The sequence below is a fragment of the Canis lupus genome, chromosome X (assembly GCF_048164855.1).
Source record: "Canis lupus baileyi chromosome X, mCanLup2.hap1, whole genome shotgun sequence".
Taxonomy (NCBI): Eukaryota; Metazoa; Chordata; class Mammalia; order Carnivora; family Canidae; genus Canis; species Canis lupus.
Window position 1 is genome coordinate 64326443 of NC_132876.1, and position 27203 is coordinate 64353645.

General features: G+C 37.5%; 1 protein-coding gene across 10 annotated transcripts in view; it reads left to right on the forward strand.

Moving 5' to 3' along the window:
* ATRX (ATRX chromatin remodeler) overlaps positions 1–27203 on the forward strand; it is a 333086-nt gene that overhangs the window by 52121 nt on the left and 253762 nt on the right. For 8 of the 10 annotated variants that reach the window (XM_072816168.1, XM_072816161.1, XM_072816162.1 and 5 more), the window contains one exon: positions 22780–22892. The exons of the other annotated variants lie outside the window; for them this stretch is intronic. In XM_072816168.1, coding sequence (XP_072672269.1) covers positions 22780–22892 — 113 coding nt within the window. The remainder of the gene's footprint in view (positions 1–22779; positions 22893–27203) is intronic. 10 annotated transcript variants of the gene reach the window in all.

Below are 27203 nucleotides of genomic sequence, written 5' to 3' on the forward strand. Positions count from 1 at the left end.
AACACTAGCAGCGGCCAGGTCTCCAGCTCTGGAGTCAGATCCCCACGGTAAAGCGGCCAGGTCTCCAGCTCTGGAGTCAGATCCCCACGGTAATTAATGCAGTCTTCCAGTCCGCACTGGCCTAGATGCTCCCAGGCTGGTGCAGGTGTGGTGATCTGCACAGCTTGGGGGTGCCCAGCCAGGAGAGTCCTCGCTGTCCTGTGCCCTCCCCGCCTCCGCGTGTCCTGGGTGGAAACGCAGGATCGTGGGCTGTGTTTGCTCAGCACCCTGGGATCCGGGGCCTGTGTTGCTGGAATCGCATTCCAGGGGGCCACGGCTCCCGAGGGCAGCAGGGCGCAGACACCTCCTTCAAGATCCACTCGCCTGACCGACCGGCTTCTCCCAGATGCCTCACCGGTTGCATGCATGCTCTCACCCTTTGAGATCCGCCCAGTTTGTGGCGTGCTTTCCCCCGGTTCGCATTTCCTCCTAGAAACTGGACGCTCCACTGCCTCTCCTGTGAGTCTGCCCAGTTTCTCTGCTTTCTGTCCAGGAAGAATGCAGTGTGGATTTTTTAACGTTCCTGCTTCTCCGTGGCTGGGCTTTCCTGTCCCAGAGGCTTTAGCTGTGGGTCTTAGCCCTGCTCCTAGTGGGGCCCCTCCCTCACTTGATTCTTTTTTTTTTCCACCTTCCTCCCTTGTTAGAAGGGAAAACCCTTCTCTCTGTAGCGTTCTGGCTAGTCTCTCTTTAAATATCAGGTTGAATTCATAGGTTTTCAGGATGGTTTCATAGTTATCTAGGTAAGTTGGTGGGGCCAGTTGAGTTGAGGACAGACACTACTCCTCTGCCATCATGCCCCGCCTCTCCCAAACAAAAACTCTGTATCGACATGGACAATTTCTTTCATTCATTCATTCATTCATTCATTCATTCATTCATTCATTTATTTTATTTATTTATTTATTTATTTATTTATTTATTTATTTATGAATGATAGTCACACACACACACAGAGAGGCAGAGACACAGGCAGAGGGAGAAGCAGGCTCCATGCACCGGGAGCCCGACGTGGGATTTGATCCCGGGTTTCCAGGATCGCGCCCTGGGCCAAAGGCAGGCGCCAAACCGCTGTGCCACCCAGGTATGCCCGACATGGATAATTTTTTAATTAAATGGTGCTGAGTTAACTGGATATCCACATGCCAAAGATTGAAGGCTGGACTCTTAATCCCATCATATATAACAACTCAAAATGAAGCAAATAGCTAAATTTGGGAGCTGAAACTATTAACACCTCTTACGGGAAAGCATAGGGGGCTAATCCTCGTGGCCTTGGACTTGTCAGTGATCTCTTAAATAAGATGTAAAAAACTCAGGCAACAAAGAATAGATCATTTGAACTTCATGAAAATGAAGAACATTGTGCATCAAAGGATGCTGTCAAGAGAGTGAAAAGACAACCATAGAATGGAAGAAAATATTTGCAGATCATATATCTGATAAGGCTTTGATATCTAGAATACATAAAATACTGTTGCAACTCAGTAACAGAAAGAAAACTAAAAAATGGACAAGGTACTTGAATAGACATTCCTTTAAAAATTGTGGTAAAATAACATAAAATTTACCATCTTTTAAAAGTTTGTTTGTTTGTTTATTTATTTATTTATTTATGACAGACACAGAGAGAGGCAGAGACATAGGTAGAAGGAGAAGCAGACTCCCTCCAGGGAGCCTGATGTGGGACTTGATCCCAGAACCCTGGGATCACACCCTCAGTCAAAGGCAGACGTTCAACCACTGAGCCACCCAGGTGTCCCAAATTTACCATCTTAACCTTTTTTCAAGTGTATATTTTGTAGTGTTAAGTACATTTCCATTGTTTTTTTTTTTTTTTTTTTTTTTTTAAATTTTTTCTTATTTAATTTTTTTTAAAATTTATTTATGATAGTTACACACACAGAGAGAGAGAGAGAGAGAGGCGCAGAGACACAGGCAGAGGGAGAAGCAGGCTCCATGCACCGGGAGCCCGACGTGGGATTCGATTCCGGGTCTCCAGGATCGCGCCCTGGGCCAAAGGCAGGCGCCAAACCGCTGCGCCACCCAGGGATCCCTCCATTGTTGTATAACTAAATTCGAGAACACTTTCATCTCGAAAAACTGAAACTCAGAAAAGAAAAACGAAAAACGGATGCTTTTGCCATTAAACAACAACTCTGCTTTTTCACTGCCATCCCTTTACTTGTAATCAGTATCTTTGTATTTAAGGTGTGTTTCCTGAAGACAGCATATAATTGGGTCTTGTTTTTTAATCCATGCTGACACCTGACTATATTTACACTGATAATATGACACACTCTCTTAGTTGATATATTTATTTATTCATATTTATTTATTTATTTATTAGTTGATCTATTTAGATCATGTTTAAAGTGGAATTTGATATATATTTGGATCAATATCTGTCATTCTTGTACTTGTTTCCTTTTTTATATTCCCCTTTTTCATCTTTGGTTTTAATTGAACATTTTATATTCATTTATTTTCCTCTTTTAAATTATAAATTATGCGTTTTTAAAAAGATTTTATTTTATTTTTTCATGGGAGACACACAGAGAAAGAGAGGCAGAGACACAGGCAGAGGGAGAAGCAGGCTCCATGCAGGGAGCCTGTTGAGGGACTCGATCCCAGGTCTCCAGGATCAGGCCCTGGGCTGAAGGCGGCACTAAACCACTGAGTCACCCAGGCTGCCCTAAATTATGCTTCTTATTGTTTGCCTTTAGTTGCAGTATACATTAGTATCTCGTTTAAGTCTACTTTTAAATAACAGTACAGGTTTCCCCTGCTATCTTAACATAGAGTGTTCCTATGAAACCTTCCATAATCTGAAATAGCTTACAACGAAGAAGCAATTACCATATATGGAAATGATTTTGAGCATTCCCAGATCTGAGAAATAACCTCTTTTAGACTTTTCTGATACAAAATGTAGTAATCATTTTGCTATTGAATTCACAAAATAAATTGAGATAAAGCACAAATGCTCACAGAGACAGTTAAAAGTTGAGAAGCTCCGTGTAGTTCCCTGGGGAATGAGCTTGGCAGTGCCACTATTCCTGGTTAGGTTGTGCATTGTATCTGTAATAGCCTGCTGCAAAACAAATGCTAATTGCTCTTTTCACTTTTGTCTTTTTTCATTAAAGTGAAAATCCTCTTTGAAAATTATTGAAAACAAATACTAATAATGTAGGTGTTTCATAAAAGTGGCATGGCACCTGAGTGACTTAGTTGGTTAGGCATCTGACTTGATTTTGGCTCTGGTGATGATCTCAGGATTGTAAGATAGTGCCCCCAAGTAGGCACTGGGCATGGAGCCTACTTAAGATTCTCTCTTTCTCCCTGGCTCTGTTTCCTTCCTTTGACCCTCCCTCTCACATGTGCATGCGTACTCTCGCTCTCTCTCAAAAAAAAGTGGCATACCATAAACTTTAGAAAAGCAGGGTATAGCTGTACATTACTTCACAAGCTGAATAGGTACCCGTAACAGAATATTCTCAATTCCTCTCCTTACTGATAAACTATTATAATCACCCAATACATTTTTGCTATTATTAGCTTGTACAGTTACCTATTGGGTCAGTTAAAAATAAGAAACAGAAAAGATGTTAATATCGCTTTCGTTTATTCCTTCTCTAATGCTCTTCTTTTTTAAGTGTAGGTCTGTTTTTGACCTGTATAATATTTTTTCTATCTGAATAACTTTTAACATTTCTTGCAAGGCAAGTCTGCCAGTGACAAATGACTTCAGTTTTTGTTCGTTGAGAAAGACTAGTTTGTTTTCACTTTTGAGGGAACATTTTTCTGGATACTATTCTAGCTTGGTATGTATTTTTTTTTTCTTTCAACATTTAAAATATTTTATTCCATTCTCTTCCTGCTTGTGTGGTTTCTGACAACAGATCAGATAGGATGCTTATCTTGTTCCTCTACTGATAAGATGTCTTATTCTTCTGGCTTCTTTTAATATTTTTGTCTGTCTTTGGTTTTCTGTTGTTTACATATGATATAGCTATGTGTAGATACCTGGTATTTATTCTGGTTTGATATTCTGTGTGCTTCCTGCATTTATGGTATCTGTTACTAATTTTGGAAGATTTTCCCACCATTATTATTTCAAATATTTCTTCTGCTCCTGTCTTTTTTGTATTCCCATTACATGTATGTTACAACTTCAGTAATTGTCCCACAGTTATTAGGTTTTCTGTTCCCTTTTATTTTTTTTCCTTCTTTGTACTTCAGCTGGAAAGTTTCTCTCTCTTTCTTTTTTCTTTCTTTCCTCTTTCCTTCTTTTCTTTTCCTTTCCCTTTTCCTTCCTTGGTTTTTGAAAAGTTTCTGTTGACCTATCATCAACCTTCACTGTTTCTTCCCTCTGCAGGTTCCTTGATTATTTCCTTCCCTATGTCCAGTCTCCTAAAGAGCACATCACAGGCATTCTTTATTTCTTTCACAATGTTATAGATTTGTAGCATTTCCTTTTGTTTATTTATTATAATTTTCCTCTCTCTGCTTACATTATTTGTTCTTGCATGTTGTCTATTTGTTATTTCTTTCATTGGAGTCCTTACCATATTAGTCATAGTTATTTTAGATTCCCCTATCTGATAATTCCAAAGGTCTGTGTCTTAAGTCTACTTTTGATGCTTTCTTTGTTTCTTTAGATTCTGCATTTTCTTGTGTTTTTTTTTTTTTGTTTGTTTGTTTGTTTTGCCTTCTGGCATGACTTGTAATGTTTTGGAAAGCCAAATACGGTTTTTCTGGTAATGGGAGTTTAGGTTATTAGGCTTTTAATGTGAGCCTTTATGTTAATCTGGATAGTAACTGGGCTATGTGGTATTTGCTGTAGCTGTAGGTACCAGACGATTCATTTTTTTATAATTCCTTTGTTTTAATTATTTTTCTCCCCAATTGTCTTTTAGTTTTGCTAAGAATTCATTCCTTTTTTTTAATGTAGGCTTCATGTCCAGTGTGGATCCCAGTGTAGGGCTTAAAGCATTACCCTGAGATCAAGTCCTGAGCTGAGATCAAGAGTTGGATCCTTAACAAACTGAGCCACCAGGCACCCTGCTAAGAATTCCTTTTTATTTTTTATTTTATTTTTAAAGATTTTATTTATTTATTCATGAGGGACACACAGAGAGAGGCAGAGACACAGGCAGAGGGAGAAGCAGGCTCCACACAGGGAGCCCGATGCAAGACTCGATCCCAGGTCTCCAGGATCACACCTGGGCCAAAGACAGATGCTCAACCGCTAAGCCACCCAGGCATCCAAGAATTCCTTTTTAAACAGAGTCTATATTGTGCTTTCTCGTTTGAAATTCAGTTATTATACTGAATCTATGTTGATGTGGTGATAAGGAGTTGATGAGGGATAATATTCTATAATCTTATGAATAAATCTTCATTAATTTTAATGGTTCTGAGTCCCTAGACTAAGGCGTTCAGAAGCGTTTCTTAGCTATGCCCCACCCTTAGGTGAGACAGCCACACTAGAGGAGGCTGAGGTCGTCCAGTTGCTCTCCCTCTAGGTAGATTTTGTCCTATTAAAATTTACCCCAAAGATACAAATGCAATGAAACGCCGGGACACCTGCACCCCGATGTTTATAGCAGCAATGGCCACGATAGCCAAACTGTGGAAGGAGCCTCGGTGTCCAACGAAAGATGAATGGATAAAGAAGATGTGGTTTATGTATACAATGGAATATTACTCAGCTATTAGAAATGACAAATACCCACCATTTTCTTCAACGTGGATGGAACTGGAGGGTATTATGCTGAGTGAAGTAAGTCAGTCGGAGAAGGACAAACATTATATGTTCTCATTCATTTGGGGAATATAAATAATAGTGAAAGAGAATATAAGGGAAGGGAGAAGAAATGTGTGGGAAATATCAGAAAGGGAGACAGAACGTAAAGACTGCTAACTCTGGGAAACGAACTAGGGGTGGTAGAAGGGGAGGAGGGCGGGGGGTGGGAGTGAATGGGTGACGGGCACTGGGTGTTATTCTGTATGTTAGTAAATTGAACACCAATAAAAAATAAATTAAAAAAAAAATAAAGTAGTTTGCTTTGTGCTCGCGTCGGCAGCACATATACTAAAGTAGTTTGCCTTGAAGGCATGACTTTGGTAAGAGGCTGCTTTGGATATATTCCAGTATGGCTACTTCCCTCTCCTGCTCAGGGCACAAGAAGATTTACTGCAAATCTAAACTGTGAAAATCTGAAAATCTTCTGGGGGCTCCTGGAAGTAAAACCCAGGAAAGTTCATTCCCCCTCCCCAAATTGGGACCCCTTGATTTTTTTAACTCTCAAATTAATTAATACTTGGCCTCTAACAATTCATCAGTTACCATAAAGTGTTCCTATACAGATAAGCTGTATCAGCCTACCTGCCTGGTTTTCTTGTTGATTTGCCCTGTGATTTCAGTTCTCTAGAGGGTGTATGATAATTTATTGCTTTTCAGTTTGTTCATCTTTTTTCTTGTTAGCCTAAGAGTAAGGACTTCTAAGCTCCTTACATGTTGTAGCTGACTGGCTAATTTTTTTTTCTTTTTTTCCCCCTTAAATAAATGGACCTATATAAAATGGCATAATTGACTGCGGCTTTAATTTTGGTGCTCTCTTTTGTTTTAAATGCTTATATTATACCTTTCAGGTCTTGGCCATTATGAGGATCAGGTTCTAATTTTAGTTGAAAGTTTTAGGAATTGATTTTATAATGATTTGCTTTTCTAATCTTTGTTGTTGGTGCATCCATGTGAAGATAGTGTGGTAAGTGCAGTAAGCATGAGTAGTAAAACCAGAGAACTCAGGTAATTTTATGTGTCCATGAAGTGCTTTATTAAAAAAATTAAACCCAAACCAATAAGTATATATGAAATAAATATGAGTATATGAATTAATATGAAATAAAGATGACAATGTAGAAAGATGGAAATACTTTGGAAAAGTACGCTGTAGTAACTGAAAGTACTTTTGTGAACATCTTAATATATCCATAGTCCTTTTAAGTATTTTCAGTTTTGAGGATTATCCATTAGGATAACTTGCTTTCTGTTTACTAAATTTTATTAGTCACTGTTGCTTGAATTCCCCTAAGGGGTTCGGTGTAGGGTAGGCTTTGGAGAATAGAGTTCCTGATTTTCTATTTAGTAGTTGCAAGTGAAAATTATTTAACTCCCTCATTGCAGTCAGCAAATATGTGCCTTTCTGAGTCTCAGTTTCCTGAGTAATAAAATTCTCATGCAGTTTAAATCAGGCCAGTGTATAAAATATCAAATATTAAAATTTGGTAAGGTTATGTACGGAAACCCAAGACATATGGACCCACTAAGAAAAATTCCACCATTTACCCTAACAGCTGCTCTTCTGGTAGCTGATGTTCAGTGGCCTGGTAGAAACCTGCATGGGACTATATCACATTTGGGAATAAACTCAAGGCATAACAATTTTATAGACAATTAGACTATTTCATAGGCTTATATATTTAATATTTGATAGCTTTTTTAAAATTTATTATTTTTTAAAATTTTATTTATTTATTCATGAGAGACACACAGAGAGAGAGGCAGAGACACAGACAGAGGGAGAAGCAGGCTCCATGCAGGAAGCCCGATGCGGGCTTGATCCTGGGACCCCGGGATCATGCCCTGAGCCAAAGGCAGACACTCTCAGCTGCTGAGCCACCCGGGTGTCTGTTCATTTTCCTTTGTTTCCATGTCCCTTTTTATTTCTTCTTTGATTTCCTGGTTGACGCATTCATTGTTTACTTGCATGTTATTTAACCTCAATGTATTTGTGGTCTTTCCAGATTTTTTCTTATGTTTGACTTCTAGTTTTATAGTGTGGTTAGAAATTATGTATAGTATGACTTCAGTATTTGTGAATTTGTTGGAGTTTGTGGGCTAACATGTGAAGATAAGTTTTATTATTCAAATAATATGGCAATTAAAATTTAATGGTATTTCCTTCAGAGTTTTAAATTCTTAGAATTTTGTAGATGAAGTCCCATTTGAACTATTTTTAGTCTGTATATTGATTCATGTGGCTCAAATTCACTCATTTAGCTGCTATATATAGTATTCTGTTATGTGAACAGATAGTATATTCATTTTTTGTGTGTGTGAATAATTGAGTTATTTCCAGATTTTCTCTAGTGTAAGCAGTGCTGCAATTTGTACATTCTTTTTTCATATCTTTAGCGGCCATGTGCAACACAAACCTCTTTCTTTTCCTAAAGATTTCTGTATCTGAGTGTGAGAGAGCAGAGGTGGGGGAGAGGGGAGTATGAGGGGGGACAGAGGGAGAAGGAGAAGCAGACTCCCTGCTGTGCAGGGAGCCTGATGCAGGGCTCCATCCCATGACCCTGGGATCATGACCTGAGCTGAAGGCAGACACTTAACTGAATGAGCCACACGGGTGCCATGCCCCCCCAACACAAACTTTCTAGTAACTTTATAATATTTGCCTGATATATCAGACACTTAAAAAATATTTAGTTTTTTTTTTAATTTTTTTAATTTTTATTTATTTATGATAGTCACAGAGAGAGAGAGGCAGAGACATAGGCAGAGGGAGAAGCAGGCTCCATGCACCGGGAGCCTGATGTGGGATTCGATCCCGGGTCTCCAGGATCGCGCCCTGGGCCAAAGGCAGGCATCAAACCGCTGCGCCACCCAGGGATCCCAATATTTACTGTTTTTAAGTGTGTGATTCAGTGCCTTTAAGTACATACATTGGCATTCTTGTGCAACTGTTCTCCATTTCCAGAACTTTTTCATCATTTGCAACACAAAACTTTACTCATTAAATAGTAATTGTGTATTTCCTCCCCTTTCCAGCCCTCTAATGTGCTGTCTCTATGAATTTGACTGTTTCAGGAACCTTAACTAAGTGGAATTATACAATATTTGTCCTTTGTTGTGTTTGACTTATTCATTTAGTATAATGTTTTCAAAGTTAATTTATATTATAGCATGTGTCAGAATTTCGCTTCTTTTTGGGGAATATTATTCCTTTTATTTCATGTATTGTATTTTGTTTTTCCATTCATCTGTCTTTGATGGATGTTGGTTATTTGTACCTTTTGGCTCTTGTAAATAATGCTGGTATGAATGTTCTTGTGTAAATATCTGAGTCCCAGCTTTCATTTCTTTTGGATATATACTTGGAGTTTTAATTGCTGGGTCATATGGTAATTCCATGTTTAACTTTTTGAAGTATTACCATACTGTTTTTCTACCAGCAAACCATTCAGTATTCCTACCAGCAGTACATTTAAGGTTCCAATTTCTCCACTTCTTCATCAACACTTGTTATTTTTCATTTTTTTTGTAATACAAATGGATGTGAAATGGTATATCATTTGGTTTTGATTTGCTTTTCTCTAATGATAATGATTGGCAATGTAGAGGCTCTTTTTGTGTGCTCATTGTATATTTGTACCTCTTTTCTTCTTGAGAAATACATATTTAAGTCATTTGCTTATTTTTAATTTTTTTTTTGTTGAGTTCTAGGATTTTCTTATATCCTGTGGATATTAATACCATTTCAGATATATGATTTGGAAATATTTTCTCATACTCTGTGGGTTGTCTTTTCACTCTGTTGATGGTATCCTTTGATGCACAAAAGGTTTTCATTTTTTTCTTTTGTTGCCTTGTAGTTTTGGTGTCCCATTCAAAAAATCATCATGAAATCCAATGTCATGAAGATTTTTCCCCATGTTTTTTTCCAGTAATTTAATACTTTCAGCTACTGTGTTTAGTTCTTTGATGCATTTTGTGTTAATTTTTATATGTGATGTCAGGCAAGGGTCCAGCTTAATTCTTTGGCATGTCTATATCCAGTTTTCCCAGCACTATTTGTTGAAAGAACTGCCCTTTCTCAGTTGAATGATCTTGACACCCTTGTTGAAAATCACTGGCCATATCTACACAAGGGTTTAGTTTTGAGATTTCTGTTCCATTGGTCTGTATGTTTGTTCTTACGTCAATACCACAGTGTTTCAGTTACTTTAGCTCTGCTGTTTTGAAATAAAGAAGTGTGAGTTCTTGAACTTTTGTTTTTCATGATTGTTTTGGTTTTCAGGATTCATTGAGCTTCTCCATGAATTTTAGGATGGGTTTTTCTGCTTTTGCAAAAAATACTGTTGGGATTTTGATAGGAGTTGAAATGAATATCTATGTCATTTGTGTAGTATTTTCATTTTAATAATATGAACTTTTTCTAATCCATCAACACAGGGTATCTTTCCATTTATTTGTGTCTTTAGTTTCTTTCAGCAGTAAAAACACTGCTGTTTTGCAATTTTTAGTGTACTAATCTTTTGCCTCCTTGGTCAAATTAATTCTAAAATATTTAATTGTTTTCAATGCTATTGTAAATGGAATTGTTTTCATAGTTTCCATTTTGGACTGTTCAATGTTAATGTATAGAAATGCAACTGGTTTTTGTGTTTTGATTTTGTATCTACTAACTGTACTGAATTTTGTTATTAAGTCTCTCAGAAATTTTTTGTGATTTATTTAAGGTTTTCTTCATATAAGATTCCATGTGTGAACAGAGATAATATAACTCTTTTCAGGCTGGATAATAATATTTTTATCTATACTATTTTAAACAGTCATGAAGTGAACAAAAATTTTTAAGTATTTACTGTTCATTTTTCTATGACAAAACCATTTTGGTCATTATGATCATACCCATGATCATTTAACCGAATTTCAGAGACTGTATGGTCCATTGTTGTGTCTTTCTTTTGCTTGTTTTTTTTAAATTTTTTATGATTGTCACACAGAGGAGAGAGAGAGAGAGAGAGAGAGAGAGACAGAGAGGCAGAAGCAGGCTCCATGCACCGGGAGCACGACGTGGGATTCGATCCCGGGTCTCCAGGATTGTGCCCTGGGCCAAAGGCAGGCGCTAAACCGCTGCGCCACCCAGGGATCCCCCCCATTGTTGTGTCTTAAACACAGCAGCCCATTTATGGGAACAGGTAGATGAATGAGATGAAAGTGAAAAATAGTTTTGTAAGGCATTATTATTGAATGAAAGTGGGTAATAAATACACAGACTTTTTCTTAAAACTGCATATGAATATATATTTATCTCATAATAAAAATATAAGTGACTAGTTCTTCTAAACATATATATCTCCAAAATAATAGTACAGAAGAGTACACATATAATATCTGGAATTCCACAGTTTGTCATGGAAATAAAGTAGTAAGACATTAAAGGGAAAGAACACAGCCTATAGTTAAGAATACTGACATCAGGACTCAATTTGTTTAAATCTAGTTATTCATTATATGGTTAGCTTACAGGAAGAATTAAATTTTTTTTGATCTGCTTGCAGATAGGTCAGATTTCGCAAATCATCAGTATCAGGCCAGTATTGAAATTGTGTGACTGTCAGCATGAAGGCTGAATACATTGTTCCTCAATGGAGATTTTTAACTACTCTTAAAGGATGGTTTTAAGGACTTACTTAGCATCTACAGTTAAGTAATGTACATAGTATTGATTGAGTCAGCTTCACATTTGGTAAAGGCCTGAGGAAGAGTGTGACAGACATGTCTGGATTTAATAAAAAATATCATTTTAATAAAGTTCACAATTATAAAACTGGTAAGTTAACGTTTATGGTTTTTGCCGTAGGACTATGGGCAGCCTGGGTGGCTCCGCAGTTTAGTGCTGCCTTCGGCCCAGGGCCTGATCCTGGAGACCCGGGATTGAGTCCTACGTCGGGCTCCCTGCGTGGAGCCTGCTTCTCCTTCTGCCTGTGTCTCTGCCTCTCTCTCTGCATCTCTCATGAATAAATAAAAAAATAAAAGGAATATTGTGTAGTTTACAAGAGGTTTGATAAATGTTGCTTTTTTAAACAGTTGGTTTGATGTGTTTATTTTTTTATTTTATTTTATTTATTTTATTTATTTTGTTTTTATTTTTTTAAAAGATTTTATTTATTTAAAGATTTATTTATTCTTGAGACACAGAGAGAGAGAGAGAGAGAGAGAGAGAGAGAGAGGCGGAAAAGCCGGCTCCACGCAGGGAGCCCGACGCGGGACCCGATCCTGGGTCTCCAGGATCACACCCTGGGCTGAAGGTTGCTCTAAACCGCTGGGCCACTGGGGCTGCCCCTGTTTGATGTGTTTAAAATACCATCTCCACAAATGAGACTTACACAATTACAAGGATCATCTGTCAACTGTGATTCTAGAAATGAGGCAGATTTTGAAAACTAACATCAGAGTTTTTATATGCAGATGAGTATTTTTCTTCTAAGTGTTCGCTGTAGGAGACCATGCTGATGTCAGTGATGTCATTCCTGAGGACATTTTTTGAGAACCCTCCTATTGTAACCCATTTAGATGTCGTGCAAGAAAATAAATCTTCAGATATACTTCAGATTTTGGCAAAAAGTAATTTGAACCAACTTGATAACTTGCCATATTTGACTCTAAATGACATTTGGCTATTTGTAAAAAAAAAATCAAAACCACCCTCAAAGAGGGAAAATTTTTCCAATAAATGGGCAAAATTTTTTAGGTATCAAAACTTTTTTTTTACTATTTGGCTTCTACCCGGTCTCGTAATTTATAATATTGCACAAATATGTTTTTCTAAAAGTGCTATCCTTCACAGAAGGAAAGATTTCTACTGATTGTATACAGTTTTAATTTTTTGCATTTGTTGGTTATATATCAATGGATTACACTGATTTATCCATAGTCCTGACCTTGGCCAGCTGCAGCACGAATTCTTGTGGTTGGGTTTCTGTGAATTCTAGGAATGAGTGAGACAATGATTATACTGCTAGTTTGCTGTACTCCTTTCTAAAGAATAACTTTTTGTTCTTTGTAATCTATTGATGGGACAAGATGTAGAATGACATTCATTCTTATTTTTGAATTTTCGTTACAAAGACTGTTGGGTAGGGCAGCCTGGGGTGGCTCAGCGGTTTAGTGCTGCGTTCAGCCCAGGGTGTGATCCTGGAGACCCAGGATCGAGTCCCATGTTGGGTCCCTGCATGGAGCTTGCTTCTCCCTCTGCCTGTGTCTCTCTCTCTCTCTCTCTCTCTCTCTCTGTGTGTCTCTCATGAATAAATAAAAATCTTAAAAAAAAAAAAAAGCAAGGACACTTGGGTAGATGTAGCATCTTTTGCTCTGGTTCCATTTTCTAATTTAAGATTAAGGGCTCTGAGTAACTCAGTAACTTTTCATACATTTAAGTGTTTTCAAAAGCAAGATTATGGCAAAAAGTAGAAATTAGACCAAGTCTTGGTACCTTTATTTTAGAAGCAAGTTTGTTTCAAAGGTTTGTAAAGCAAAAAAATAAGCTCTCTTCATCAAAACAAAACAACCAAAATCCCACACAATAGCATGTCTTTTATATCTCGTTTCTTTTTCTTTCCCTTCATATCCTGGGTTCTCCCTAGCCAAACATAGGACAGTGGTGCAGAAGGGACTATTGGAGTTGGGGTGGGCCCAGTGCACTGCTTGAATGGGGATGGTTCCTGGCCCAGTAACCAATAACATAGCTCTTAGCTGATTCAGTGTTTTAATTTTCATTCTGTTGATTATTAGTGAGATTGCAGTGCTTTTTCTGCCAATTTTTTGTTACATGTGAATTTCCTTTTAAAAAATTATTTCTGTTTTTTATTCATTATCTACTGTGACTTCAATAGCTTTAAAAATATAATGAGGATGTCTTTATCTCCTTATATTCAAGTTATTTGCCTTTTACATTTTGGTTATGGATATTTTTGGAAGCGTATGCACAAGTTTTATTTTTTTATGTAAATATGTAGGTATATTCTTGAATTTCTACCCCCTGCGTTTTTATTGAACAAATTCACTATTTAAACCAATTTAGTTTATAATTCAACTTTTTTTATAATTCAACTTTATTAAAGAAAATTTATAATATTAAAAAAAGAAAATTTATAATACTGTATGTATTTGTCACACTTTGTAATTCTAGAACATTTTCATTGCTCCATAAACTAGCCTGTACCTGCCAATACTAATCCCCTGGAAATCACTGATCTTAATGTCTCTTTAGAATTGCCTAATCTGGACATTTCAAATATGTACATGGAATCATCCAATATGTGGCATTTTGCACTTGCCTTTTGTAGCAAATATTTGCAAGTGTTATCTCTGTGTTAACATGGATGGATATTTCACTGCTGTTTTCAGGACATAAAATTCCATTGCTTATTTATCAGATGGTAAACACGTGGGTACTTTTTTTACTTTTTTGCCTATTATGAATATTACTGCCATTTGTGTACAGTAGTTTTTGAGTGGACATAGGATTTAATTCTTTTGGATATATATCTAGGAATGGAATTACTGAGCCGTTTGGTAACTGTGTTTATTAACTTTTTGAAGTACTACTAAATTGTTTTTCAGAATGACTGCACCAAGTTACATCTCCATGAGGAATGTCTGTGGATTCCAGTTTCTCTACACTCATGCCAGCCCTTGTTTTTCATTTTGAAAATTATTATATCCACATTACTGAGTGTGAAATAGTGTCTTGTAGTTTTGATTTGCATTTTTCTAATGATTAATAATCTTGAACATTTTCCATGTGTTTACTAGTGCTTTGTATATCTTCTTGGAGAAGTGCTTATCTATATCCTTTGCCCATTTGTAAATTGGGTTCTTTCTATTTATTGTTCAGTTATAAAAATTATTTTTTAAAAGAAAAAGGTGCTTTTAAAGGAGATATATCATCTTATTGAAGAATATATATATTCTGTAAAAGGATAGTAATACCTTTTCAGATATATGATTTGGATTTTTTATATATATGTGTATATATTTTTTTATTGAAGTTTGATTTGCCAACATTATAGTATAACACCCAGTGTTCATCCCAAAAAGTAGCCTCCTCAGTGCCCGTCACCCAGTCACCCCATCCCACTGCCCACCTCCCCTTCCACTTCCCCTTGTTAATTTCCCAAAGTTAGGAGTCTCTCATGTATTTCATCCCCTCTAATTTTTCCCCACTCATTTTCCCTCCTTTTCCTTATAATCCCTTTCACTATTTCTTACATTCCCCATATGAATGAAACCATATGATGATTGTCCTTCTCTGATTGACTTATTTCACCCAGCATAATACCCTCCAGTTCCATCCACATCGAAGCAAGTAGCTCTACTTTTAACTCTTTGAGGAACCTCCACACAGTTTTCCAGAGTGGTTGTACCAGTTGACATTCCCACCAACAGTGCAAGAGGGTTCCCCTTTCTCTACATCTTCTCCAACATCTGTTGTTTCCTGTCTTGTTAATTGTAACCATTCTAACTGCCGTGAGGTGGTATCCTATTGTGGTTTTGATTTGTATTTCCCTGATGACAAGTGATGCAGAGCATTTTCTCATGGTCATGTGTATGTTGTCTTTGGTGAAATTCCCGGTCATGTCTTCTGCCCATTTCATAATTGGATTTTTGTTTTTTTGGGTGTTGAGTTTAATAAGTTCTTTATAGATCTTGGATACTAGCCCCTTATTTGATATGTCATTTGCAAACATATTCTCCCATTCTGTAGGTTGTCTTTTAGTTTTGTTGACTGTATCCTTTGCTGTGCAAAAGCTTCTTATCTTGATGAAGTCCCAATAGTTCATTTTTGCTTTTGTTTCTTTTGTCTTCGTGGATGTATCTTGCAAGAAGTTACTGTGGCCGAGTTCAAAAAGGGTGTTGCCTGTGTTCTCCTCTAGGATTTTGATGGCATCTTGTCTCACATTTAGATCTTTCATCCATTTTGAGTTTATCTTTGTGTAAGGTGAAAGAGAGTGGTCTAGTTTCATTCTTCTGCATGTGGATGTCCAATTTTCCCAGCACCATTTATTGAAGAGATGTCTTTCTTCCAATGGATAGTCTTTCCTCCTTTATCAAATATTAGTTGACCATAAAGTTCAGGGTCCACCTCTGGGTTCTCTATTCTGTTCCACTGATCTATGTGTCTTTTTTTGTGCCAGTATCACTGTCTTGATCACAGGTTTGTAGTACAGCTTGAAATCCAGCATTGTGATGCCCCCGGCTCTGGTTTTTTTTTCAATATTCCCCTGGCTATTCGGGATCTTTTCTGATTCCATACAAATCTTAAGATTATTTGTTCCAACTCTGTGAAGGAAGTCCATGGTAGGGATTGCATTGAATGTGTAAATTGCCCTGGATAGCGTAGACATTTTCACAATATGCATTCTTCCAATCCATGAACATGGATGTTTTTCCATCTCTTTGTGTCTTCCTCAATTTCTTTCAGAAGTGTTCTGTAGTTTTTAGGGTATAGATCCTTTACCTCTTTGGTTAGGTTTATTCCTAGGTATCTTATGCTTTTGGGTGCAATTGTCAATGGGATTGACTCCTTAATTTCTCTTTCTTCAGTCTCATTGTTAGTGTATAGAAATGCCACTGATTTTTGGGCATTGATTTTGTATCCTGCCACACTGCCGAATTGCTGTAGGAGTCCTAGCAATCTTGGGTTGGAGACTTTTGGGTTTTTTGCATATGGTATTGTGTTATCTGTGAAGAGGGAAACATCTTTGCCAGTTTGAATGCGTTTCATTTCTTTTGGTTGCCTGATTGCTGAGGCAAGTACTATGTTGAATAGCGGTGGTAAGAGTGGACCTCCCTGTCGTCTTCCTGATCTTAGGAGAAAGGCTCCCCATTGAGAATATTTGCTGTGGGCTTTTTATAGATGGCTTTTAAGATGCTGAGGAATGTTCCCTCTGTCCCTACACTGTGAAGAGTTTTGATCAGGAATGGATGCTGTATTTTGTCAAATGCTTTCTCTGCATCTTTTGAGAAGATCATATGGTTCTTGTTTTTACTTTTGTTGATAACATCTATCATGTTGATTATTTTACAAGTGTTGAATCAACTTTGCATCCCAGCGAGAAGTCCCACTTGGTCATGGTGAATAACATTTCTAATGCACTGTTGGATCCTATTGGCTAGTGTCTTGTTGAGAATTTTTGCATCTGTGTTCATCAGGGATATTGGTCTATAATTCTCATTTTTGGTGGAGTCTTTGTCTGGTTTTGGAATCAAGGTGATGCTGGCCTCATGAAGTGATTTTGGAAGTATTCTGTCCCTTTCTATCTTTCGGAACAGCTTTAGTAAAGTAGGTATTATTTCTTCTTTAAAAGTTTGATAGAATTCCCCTGGGAAGCCATCTGGCCCTGGACTTTTGTGTCTTCGGAGGTTTTTGATAACTGCTTCAATTTTCTCTCTGGTTATTGGCCTGTTCAAGTTTTCTCTTTCTTCCTGTTTCTGTTTTGGTAATTTGTGGGTTTCCAGAACTGCATGCATTCCTCTAGATTGCCTAATTTGTTGGCAGATAGCTGCTCACATATGTTTTTAAAATCCTTTGTATTTCTTTGGTATTGGTTGTGATCTCTCCTGTTTCATTCATGATTGTATTAATTTGAGTATTTTTTAATAAGGCTGGGTAATGGTTTATTTTATCTTATAATACTTTTAAAGAATCAGCTCCTGGTTTAGTTGATCAGTTCTGCAGTTCTTCTGGTCCCTATTTCATTGATTTCTGATCAAATCTTTATTATCTCTCGGCCTCTGCTTGGTGTAGGTTTTATTTGATGTTGTTTCTTCATTCCTTTGAGTTTGAGGTTAGCTTGTGTATTTGAGTTTTTTCCAATTTTTACAGAGGCTTGTATTGCGATGTATTTCCCTCTTAGGACCATTTTTGCTGTATCCCAAAGATTATGAATGGTGTATCTTCATTTTCATTAGTTTCCATGAATCTTTTTAATTCTTCTTTGATTTCCTGGTTGACCCATTCATCTTTTAGTGGGATGCTCTTTAACCTCCATGTGTTAGAGTTTCTTCCAAATTTTTTCTTGTGATTGAGTTCTAGTTTCAAAGCACTGTGGTCTGAAAATATGCAGGGGGAGCATCGCAATGTTTTGGTATCAGTTGAGACCTGATTGTGACCCAGTATGTGGTCTATTCTGGAGAAAGTTCCATGTGCACTTGAGTTGAATGTGTATTCAGTTGCGTTTGGATGTAAAGTTCTGTAGATATCTGTGAAATCGGTCTGGTCCAGTGTATCATTTAAAGCTCTTGTTTCTTTGGAGATGTGCTTAGAATATCTGTCATTTGTAGAAAGCGCCATGTTGAAGTCCCCTACTATTTGTGTATTATTATCTATGTCTTTACTTTGGTTATTAATTGATACACTTGGTAGCTCCCACATTAGAGGTATAAATCTTCATGATTGTTTAGTCTTCTTGTTGGATAGACCCTTTAAGTATGGTATAGTGTCCCTTTTCATCTCTTTCTACCGTCTTTAGGATAAACTTTAATTTATCTGGTATGAGGATTGCTACCCCAGTTTTCTTTTGAGGATCATTTCAATGGTAAATGGTTCTCCCCCCTTTCATTTTCAGGCTGGAGGTGTCCTGAGGTCTCAAATGAGTCTCTAGTAGATAGCAAATTGTTGGTCTTGCTTTTTTATCCCGTCTGAAACCTTTCATCTTTTGATGGGATTATTTAGCTCATTCATGTTCAGAGTAACTATTGAAAGATACAAATTTAGTGTCATCATAATACTCTTTAAGAATCTGTTTTTGTGGATTATTTCTTTGGGATTCCTCTTTCTTTTACAGGGTCCCCCTTAATTTTTCTTGCAGAGTTGGTTTGAGGGTCACATATTCTTTCAGTTTTTGCCTTTATCTTTATCTCTCCTTCTATTTTGAATGTCAGTCTTTCTTGATAATGTGTTCTTGCCTGCATGTTCTTCTTGTCTAATACCTTAAATATATCATACCAGCCCTTTTTGCCCCGCCAGGTCTCTGTTTAGAAGTCTTCGGTTAATCTGATATTTCTCCCCATATAAGTTAAGAATCTCTGGTGTCTTGCTGCTTTCAGGATTTTCTCTTTATCTTTGGAATTTGCAAGTTTCACTATTAAATATCGAGGTATTGAACGGTTTTTATTGATTTTGTGCTGATTTCTCGTGGATCAGAATTTTTGTTTCCCTCCCCCAATTAGGGAGTTCTCTATGATTTGTTCAAATATACATTTTGGCCCTCGTCCCTCTCGGCATTTTCTGCAACCCCACTTATACGTATATTCTTTCTTCTGAGGCTATCATTTATTTCCCTTAACCTTTCCTCATGGTTTCTTAATTGTTTTTCTCTTTTTTTCCTCACTCTCCTTCAGTACCATCAAGTTGTCTTGTATGTCACTCACTATTTCTTTCACTTCATTAACCCTAGCTGTTAGGACATCCAGTTTGGATTGCATCTCATTTAATTGGTTTTCAGTTTCAGCATGATTAGATATAAATTCTGCACTAAGAAAATCTCTAGAGTCCTTTATGCTTTTTTTCCAAAGCCACCTGTAGCTTTATAATTGTGCTCCTGAATTGGCTTTCTGACATCAAATTGTAATCCATATTGTGTAACTCCATGGCAGAGAGTACTGGTTTTGCTTCTTTCTTTTGTGGTGAATTCTTCCTTCTAGTCATTTTGTTCAGTGCAGAGTGACTGTGTATGAGTGGGCTGAGTCAAGAATATCAACCACAACCTAAGTAATTTTCACCGTAGGTTATTCTGACAAAGTCAGAGACCAGAAAATGAAAACAAAGATCATGAGCAAACAAAACAAAAGGATTGCTAAAGTGAAAAACAAATTTTAGAACCAAGTATTAAAAAATAAATGGCCAGAAATCCCATAGAAGAAGAAGAAAAAAAAAAAAAGAAGAAGAGAAAAAACCAAAAGTATAGAGGAAAATGGGAAGAGGGGGTACTGGGAGATAGTGGTGGTGAAGAATTTGTGGTGGAGGGAGAATGTCGTCCTCCTGAGGGGTCCTAGAAGGTGATCCTCTAGGTTCTTAGTGTATTAAATTCTGTATGTTAGAAGATGGTGAATCCCGAATTTATATAAATCAGCAATACTGGGCAGCCTGGGTGGCTCAGCGGGCAGCCTGCATGGCTCAGCGGTTTAAGCGCCTGTCTTCCGCCCAGGGCGTGATCCTGGAGACCCGGGATTGAGTCCCACTCGGGCTCCCTGCATGGAGCTCTGCCTGTGTCTCTGTCTCTCTCTGTGTCTATCATGAATAAATAAATAAAATCTTAAAAAAAAAATAAACCAGCAGTACTTGTAGAAAGCCCCAACAATGACCACCAAAACATAATCGAGATACAAAATGGGGGCAGAATGGGAAGGAAGAGAGAATATAATCTCACAGAATGAACCAGCATGGTATTCCACTTCATTCTGGGTTGCATGCTGGTCATATTTTAGAAGATACTATCTTCTTCCATTGTAGATCAAAAGTAGGAGAGAAAAGATAAAAACACCAAACAAAATCCCTTATTTCATATATCCTAAAATTTAGTTGAGTATGTTGACGGGAATCTAGAAGTGAAAAATATATCTAAGACATGTGATTATAGATCTGTCAAAGTCAAAATGGAAGAAACTTAAAAATGAAGATCTGGTAAAATATTGTAGTTAAGGTGGGAAAAGTAAAAAAATATTGGAAATTTTTAGTCTGATATAAAAATGAGTTGTCATGGAAAAAGGAAAAGAAAAGAGGGGGAGACCCTCTAGTTCTATATACTGTGTCCCCTCGATATTCCATTGGTCCAGAGCTTTCTAATTTTGGTTGGCCAAGAACTTGCTCTTGCCCTGTTCTTCAGCATGTCTTCTGGGGGAGGGGCCTGCTGTGCTGATTCTCATTTGTGTGTGCCTGGGTGGTGATGCTCAGGCAGGGTGCTGGCTCAGTGGGAGCTGTTTATCCTGTGAGGTCTTTGTTTTCTGGCGGCCCCACCTGTCCCAGGTACAAGGTGAAACAAGGATGAAAAACAATGGTTGTGGCCAGATTTCCAGCTGTGGAGTCAGCTCCCAGCAGTAACTACCTCATTCTCCCTGTCTGCACTGGCTTTGATGCTCCCGGGTGACGCGGGTGCACTGATCTGCACAGCTTGGGGGTGCCCAGTGACGACAGAGTTTTCGCTGTCCTGTGCCTTCCCTGCTTCAGCCTGTCCCAGAGAGAGAGCAGGATCCCAGGCTTTGTCTGCCTGGGCACAGTGGCAGCCAGGGCCCTTTGCTGGTGAGACCACACTCCTGGGGCCAGGGCTTCCGAGGGTAATCGGGCACAGTGAGCTCCCTCCTGAGCCTGGCACCTAACCGCCTGGCTTCTCCCAAATACCCCGAGGGCTGCAGCGCTCGAGTCCTTTACCGAGATTGGTCCCAGGTTTCCAGTGAGCTTTCCCCTGGTGCACTTCCTCTAATAGTGACCTCAGGAATCTGGACGCTTCACTGCCCCTCATGAGATTCTGCCCGATTTCCCTGCTAAGCACTTTTCCACCTGGGAAAACTCCAGTGCAGATTTTTAAAGTTCCCGCTTCTCCAGGGCTTGGCTTTCCTGTCCCAGATGCTTTCCCCTCTTCGCTTTAGCCCAGCTCCTCATGGGACCCCCTCCTTCACTTTATTTTTCTTTCTTTCTTTTTTTTCCGCCTTCCTACCATGCTAAAAGGGAAAACTTTTCTCTCTGTAGCATTCGATCTGTTCTCTCTTCAAATCTCAGGTCTAGGGCAGCCCCAGTGGTCCAGTGGTTTGGTGCCACCAGCAGCCCGGGGTATGGTCCTGGAGACCTGGGATCGAGTCCCACGTTGGGCTCCCTGCGTGGAGCCTGCTTCTCCCTCTGCCTGTGTCTCTGCCTCTCTCTCTCCCTGTGTCTCTCATGAATAAATGGATAAAATCTTAAAAAAAAAATCTCAGGTCTAATTCGTAGGTGTTCAGGATGTTTTGAAAGTTATCTAGGTAAGTTGGTGGGACCAGGTGAGTTGAGGACTCCTACTCCTCCGCCATCTTGCCCTCCCCTCCTATATGATTTGAAAATAGTTTTCAGTTGTATGGCTTGTCTCTTCACATGCTTTATGGTATCTTTTGATACACAAAGATTTGAATTTCAATGAAGTTAGTTTTATGTATTTTTCCTCTTTTCAATTTAGGAAATCTTGTATTAGAAATGGGATACATATTTATTTTTTGCATTCTTTTAAGCTTTTAACTTTCAATACTCTCTGGGATTACAGATGTACTTATTATGTAACTTAGCAGATATGCTGTAAGAATTTAGTTACGTAAATATTTCCCTGGGAATCTGTGTGCTCTTCTAAGTCCTATTTTAGATTTTCTTCATCTTTCTGTCATTTATACAATTATTCTGTGAAAAGCTGAAGGTGGAGTGATAAAAAAACTACAGAGGCCTTCCAGGGAATGTTTAGTAAATATACTCGATACATTACTTAATTATTATTTTATTTTATTTTATTTTATTATTTTTTTAAAAGGGCACAAACCCTTTAATTTTTTTTTTATGATAGAGAGAGAGAGAGAGACATAGGCAGAGGGAGAAGCAGGCTCCATGCACCGGGAACCCAACGTGGGATGCGATCCTGGGTCTCCAGGATCACGCCCTGGGCCAAAGGCAGGCACTAAACTGCTGCGGCACCCAGGGATCCCCTTAATTATTATTTTAAATGATATAAAGCAAAATCTCATGAATAATTTACTCATGTTTTCAGATCCTTAGTGAAATTGTGAAAATTCATTTTTTAACTTTTATTTTTAATATGCATTCTTTCAGATCACTTCCAATATAGATATGTTTGCAGTTTGTTAGAACTTTTCATTTGATTAAATACGTGACAGGCTAATTAAGGAAGTTCCTTAAATTTTTGTTTTGATAGTGAAAGCAAATTGAATACGTTGGTACAGAAGCTTCATGACTTCCTGGCACACTCATCAGAAGAATCTGAAGAAACAAATTCTCCTCCAAGACTTGTGATGAACCAAAGCACAGGTAAATTGAAGAATAATATGCAATATCTTCTAGTTTCTTTCCTATTTATTTTTGGGAGGGAACAGATATTGAAGGCTTTATTAGCCCTTCTGAATCTAGTGTTTAGCTAATATCTGGTATTGGAGATTTTAATTTAGATAAGTAAAATGTCAGGTTGTTTGGTTATAGGTGCTTAGAGAAGGATGCACTATGGTTTTATTCATAATGGAGATATAGAGTGGGTGATAAATGTTCAGTATAAAATATAGGTAGTAGAAGAGGTGGAAGCAGTATAGAAATGTGTTATTTTAGTTATTTATGTATTATGAGTTACATTTTTACATTGATAGCTTCTCTGAGTAGAATTGGTGCATATTTTTTTTAAATAAAAAGAATAATTCCTTTATGTTTCCTTTTCTCCTTTTTAAAAGTATCCTGTATCATGTGATGATCTTTTGTTTTGAGGTTTTCAAGGGTAGCTACATATACAAGTTGAATACACTCATACGTACACATATGCATCACAAATGCAGTATGTACAAGAAGTATAAGAGGGGTAGACTGCAGTGAGAAGTGGCTGCACAGTTTGTATTCCCAGGAACAGTGCACAGGGGTTCCTTTTTCTTTATATCCTTGCCAACACTTGTGGTTTGTTTGTTTGTTTCTTTCTTTCATTCAACACTTGTGGTTTCTTGTGTTTTAAATTCATCCATTCTGACAGGTGTGAGATGATATCTCAATGTGGTTTTTAAAAAATACTTTATTTATTTATTTATGAGAGACACAGAGATAGAGGCCAGAGATTTAGGCAGAGGGAGAATCAGGCTTCCTGCAGGGAGCCCAATGCAGGACCCAATCCCAAGACCCCAGGGTCACAATCTGGGCTGAAGGCAGATGCTCAATCAACTGGGCCACCCAGGCGTCCCGCATTTTGGTTTTGATTTGCATTTCCCTAATGATGAGCAATGTTGAGCATCTTTTCCTGTTGGCCATCTGTATGTATTCTTTGGAAAAATGTCTGTTCATGTCTTTTGCCCATTTTTAAATTGGATTCTCTCTGGTTTTTTTTGGTGTTGTATAAGTTCATTTAAAAAAATATTTTATTTATTTATTCATGAGAGACATAGAGAGAGAGCCAGAGACATAGGCAGATGGAGAAGCAGGTTCCCTGGGGGAGATCCTGATGTGGGACTCATTTAGTCCATTTAGCATTTAGTCCATTTGCATTCAAAGTAGTTAATAATTATCGGCATTTTAAAAATTTTTTATGGTTTTTGTAGTACTTCTGTCTTGCTCTCCTCATTTCATTCTGTTCATTAGTGATTCCTTTCTTATATGTTTTGCATATCTATTACCCGTTTTTGACTTGTAGTTATCATTATGCTTATATATATTATCTTCTGCGTATAGCAGTCTGTTTTAAGCTGGTGGTTGATTAAGTTTGATTGGTTGGTTCTGAACGCACTAATGTTTTACTCCCTCCTGCCATGTTTTTCATATATGGTATCTTATTTTTCATCCTTTTATTTTGTGAATTCTTTAAAAAAATTTTTCATATGTATTCTTTTTAAATTTAATTTAATTTAATTTTTAATTTGAATTCAATATGCCATCATAAAGTCCATCATTAGTTTTGGGTGTAGTTTTCAGTTATTGATCAGTTTCATATAACACCCGTTGCTCATCACATCATGTGGTCTTCTTAATGCCTGTCACCCAATTACCCCCATCTCCCCTTCAGCAACCTTTAGTTTGTTTCCTAGAGTTAAGAATTTCTTATGATTTGTTTTCCTTTCTAATCTTTTTCCCCATTCAGTTTCATCCCTTTCCCTTATGATCCCTTGCACTATTTCTCATATTCCACATATGTGTGAAATCATATGCTAATTCTCTTTTCTCCAATTGACTTATTTCTCTTAGCATTTTTTTTAAAGATTTTATTTATTTATTCATGAGAGACCCAGCAAGAGGCAGAGACACAGGCAGAGGGAGGAGAGGCAGGCTTCATGCAGGAGCCTGATTGGGGACTTAATCCCAGAACTCCAGGATCATACCCTGAGCCGAAGGCAGACGCTCAGCCACTGAGCCACTCAGGCATCCCATAAGGCTAGTTTTGTAGTGACAAATTCTTTGAAGTTTTGTCTGTCTGGGAGCTCTTAATCTATTGCTCTACTGTGAGTTGTAGCGTTGTTGGTAGAATACTCTTTTTTTTTTCTTCAAATTTTTATTTAACTTTTAGTTAACATATAGTGTAGTATTGGTTTAAGGTGTAGAATTTAGTGATTTTTACTTACATATAACACCTATTGCTCATAACAAGTACCCTCCTAAATACCTATGACTCATTCAGCCCATCCTGTAACCACCTCCATCCATCAACCCTCAGTTTGTTCTCTGTCATTAAGAGAGATGGTTTATTTTCCTCTCCCACTTTCCCCTTTCCCATATATTCATCTGTGTTCTTTTTAAATTCTACATATGAGTGAAATAATATAGTATTTGTCTTTCTTTGACTTATTTCACTTAGCATAATATACTTCAGCTCTAGCCATCTCAATGAAATGGAAGATTTCATTCTTTTTGAAGGCTGAGTAATAATTCCACTGTATAAATAACATATCTTCCTTATCCATTCATCAGTGGATGACATTTGGGTACCCAGTAGTGCAATTGCTAGGTCAGAGGGTAGGTGTATTTTTCTCTTTTTGAGTAACCTTAATACTGTTTTCCAAAGCAGCTGTACCAGTTTGCATTCTCTTCAACATTGTAAGAGTACCTTTTTTCTGCATCCTTGCCACCATCTATTGTTTCCTGTGTTAATTTTAGCCATTCTGACAGGTGTGAGGTGGTATCTCATCATGGTTTTGATTTGTATTTCTCTGATGAGTGATGTTGAGCATCTTTTCATGTGTCTGTTAGCCATCTAGATGTCGTCTTTGGAAAAATGTCTATTCATCCCTTCTGCCCATTTCTTAACAGGGTTGTTTGTTTTTTGGGGTGTTGAGTTTGATTATTAAGTTCTTTATGGATTTTGGCTACTAACCCTTTATCACATATGTCATTTGCAGATATCCCTCTTTTTCCATAGGCTACCTTTAAATTTTATTGTTTCCTTTGCTGTGCAGGAAGGTTTTATTTTGATGAAGTCCCATAGTTCATTTTTCCTTTTGTTTCCTTTGTCTCTAGTCAACATGTCTAGGAAGAAGTTGCTACAACTGACTTGAAAGAGATTGCTGTCTGTGTTCTCCACTAGGAATTTGTTGGTTTCCTGTCTCATCTTTAAGTCTCACACATTTTGAATTTCTTTTTTGAGTATGGTGTAAGAAAGTGGTCTAGTTTTGTTTTTCTGCATGTTACCTTCCAGTTTCCCCAACATCATTTGTTGAAGAGACTGTCTTTTTTCCATTGGATATTCTTTCCTGCTTTGTCGAGATTACACAAAGAGTTGTGCGTCCATTTCTGGGTTTTTTATTCTGTTTCATTGATATGTGTCTGTTTTTGTGCCAGTACCATACTGCCTTGATCACTACAGCTTTGTAAACATACAGCTTGATGTCTGGAATGTGATGCCTCCAGGTTTCGGTTTCTTTTTCAAGATTGCTTTGGCTATTCGGGGTCTTTTCTGGTTCCATACAAATTTTTAGGATTGTGTTTTTAGTGTTGTGAATACTGCTGCTGGTATAGTGATAAGGATTGCATTAAATGTGTAGGTTGCTGTAGGTAATAAAGATATTTTAACAATGTCCTCCAGTCCCTGAGTATGGAATGTTTTTTCATTTCTTTGTGTCCTTTTAATTTTTATTCATCAGTGTTTTATAGTTTAGAGAGTATAGATCTTTTACCTCTTTGTTTAGGTTTATTCCTAGGTATCTTATGGTTTTTGGTGCAGTGTAAACAGCAACGATTCTTTTTTTGTTCCTGCTACTTGATTATTGGTGTATAGAAATTAAACATATTTCTGTACATTGTTTTTATATTCTACTCCTTTGCTGAATTCATGTATGCTGGCATTTTTTTTGTGTGTGTGAAATCTTTCTGGTTTTCTACATAGATCATCATCTCACCTGCAAATAGTGACAGTTTGACCTCTTTGTTGCCGATTTGGATGCTTTTTCTTTCTCTATTTTGTCCCAATTGCTGAGACGAGGACTTCCAGTAGTATGTTAAATAGTAATGGGAAGAGTGGATATCCTTGTCTTGATCCTGACTGTTGGGAAAAAGCTGTCAGTTTTTCTCATTTGAGGATGATACTAGTTGTGGGTCTTTCACACATGGTCTTTATGATGTTGAGGTATGTTCTATCTATACCTTTTCTGTTGAGCAAAAATGGTT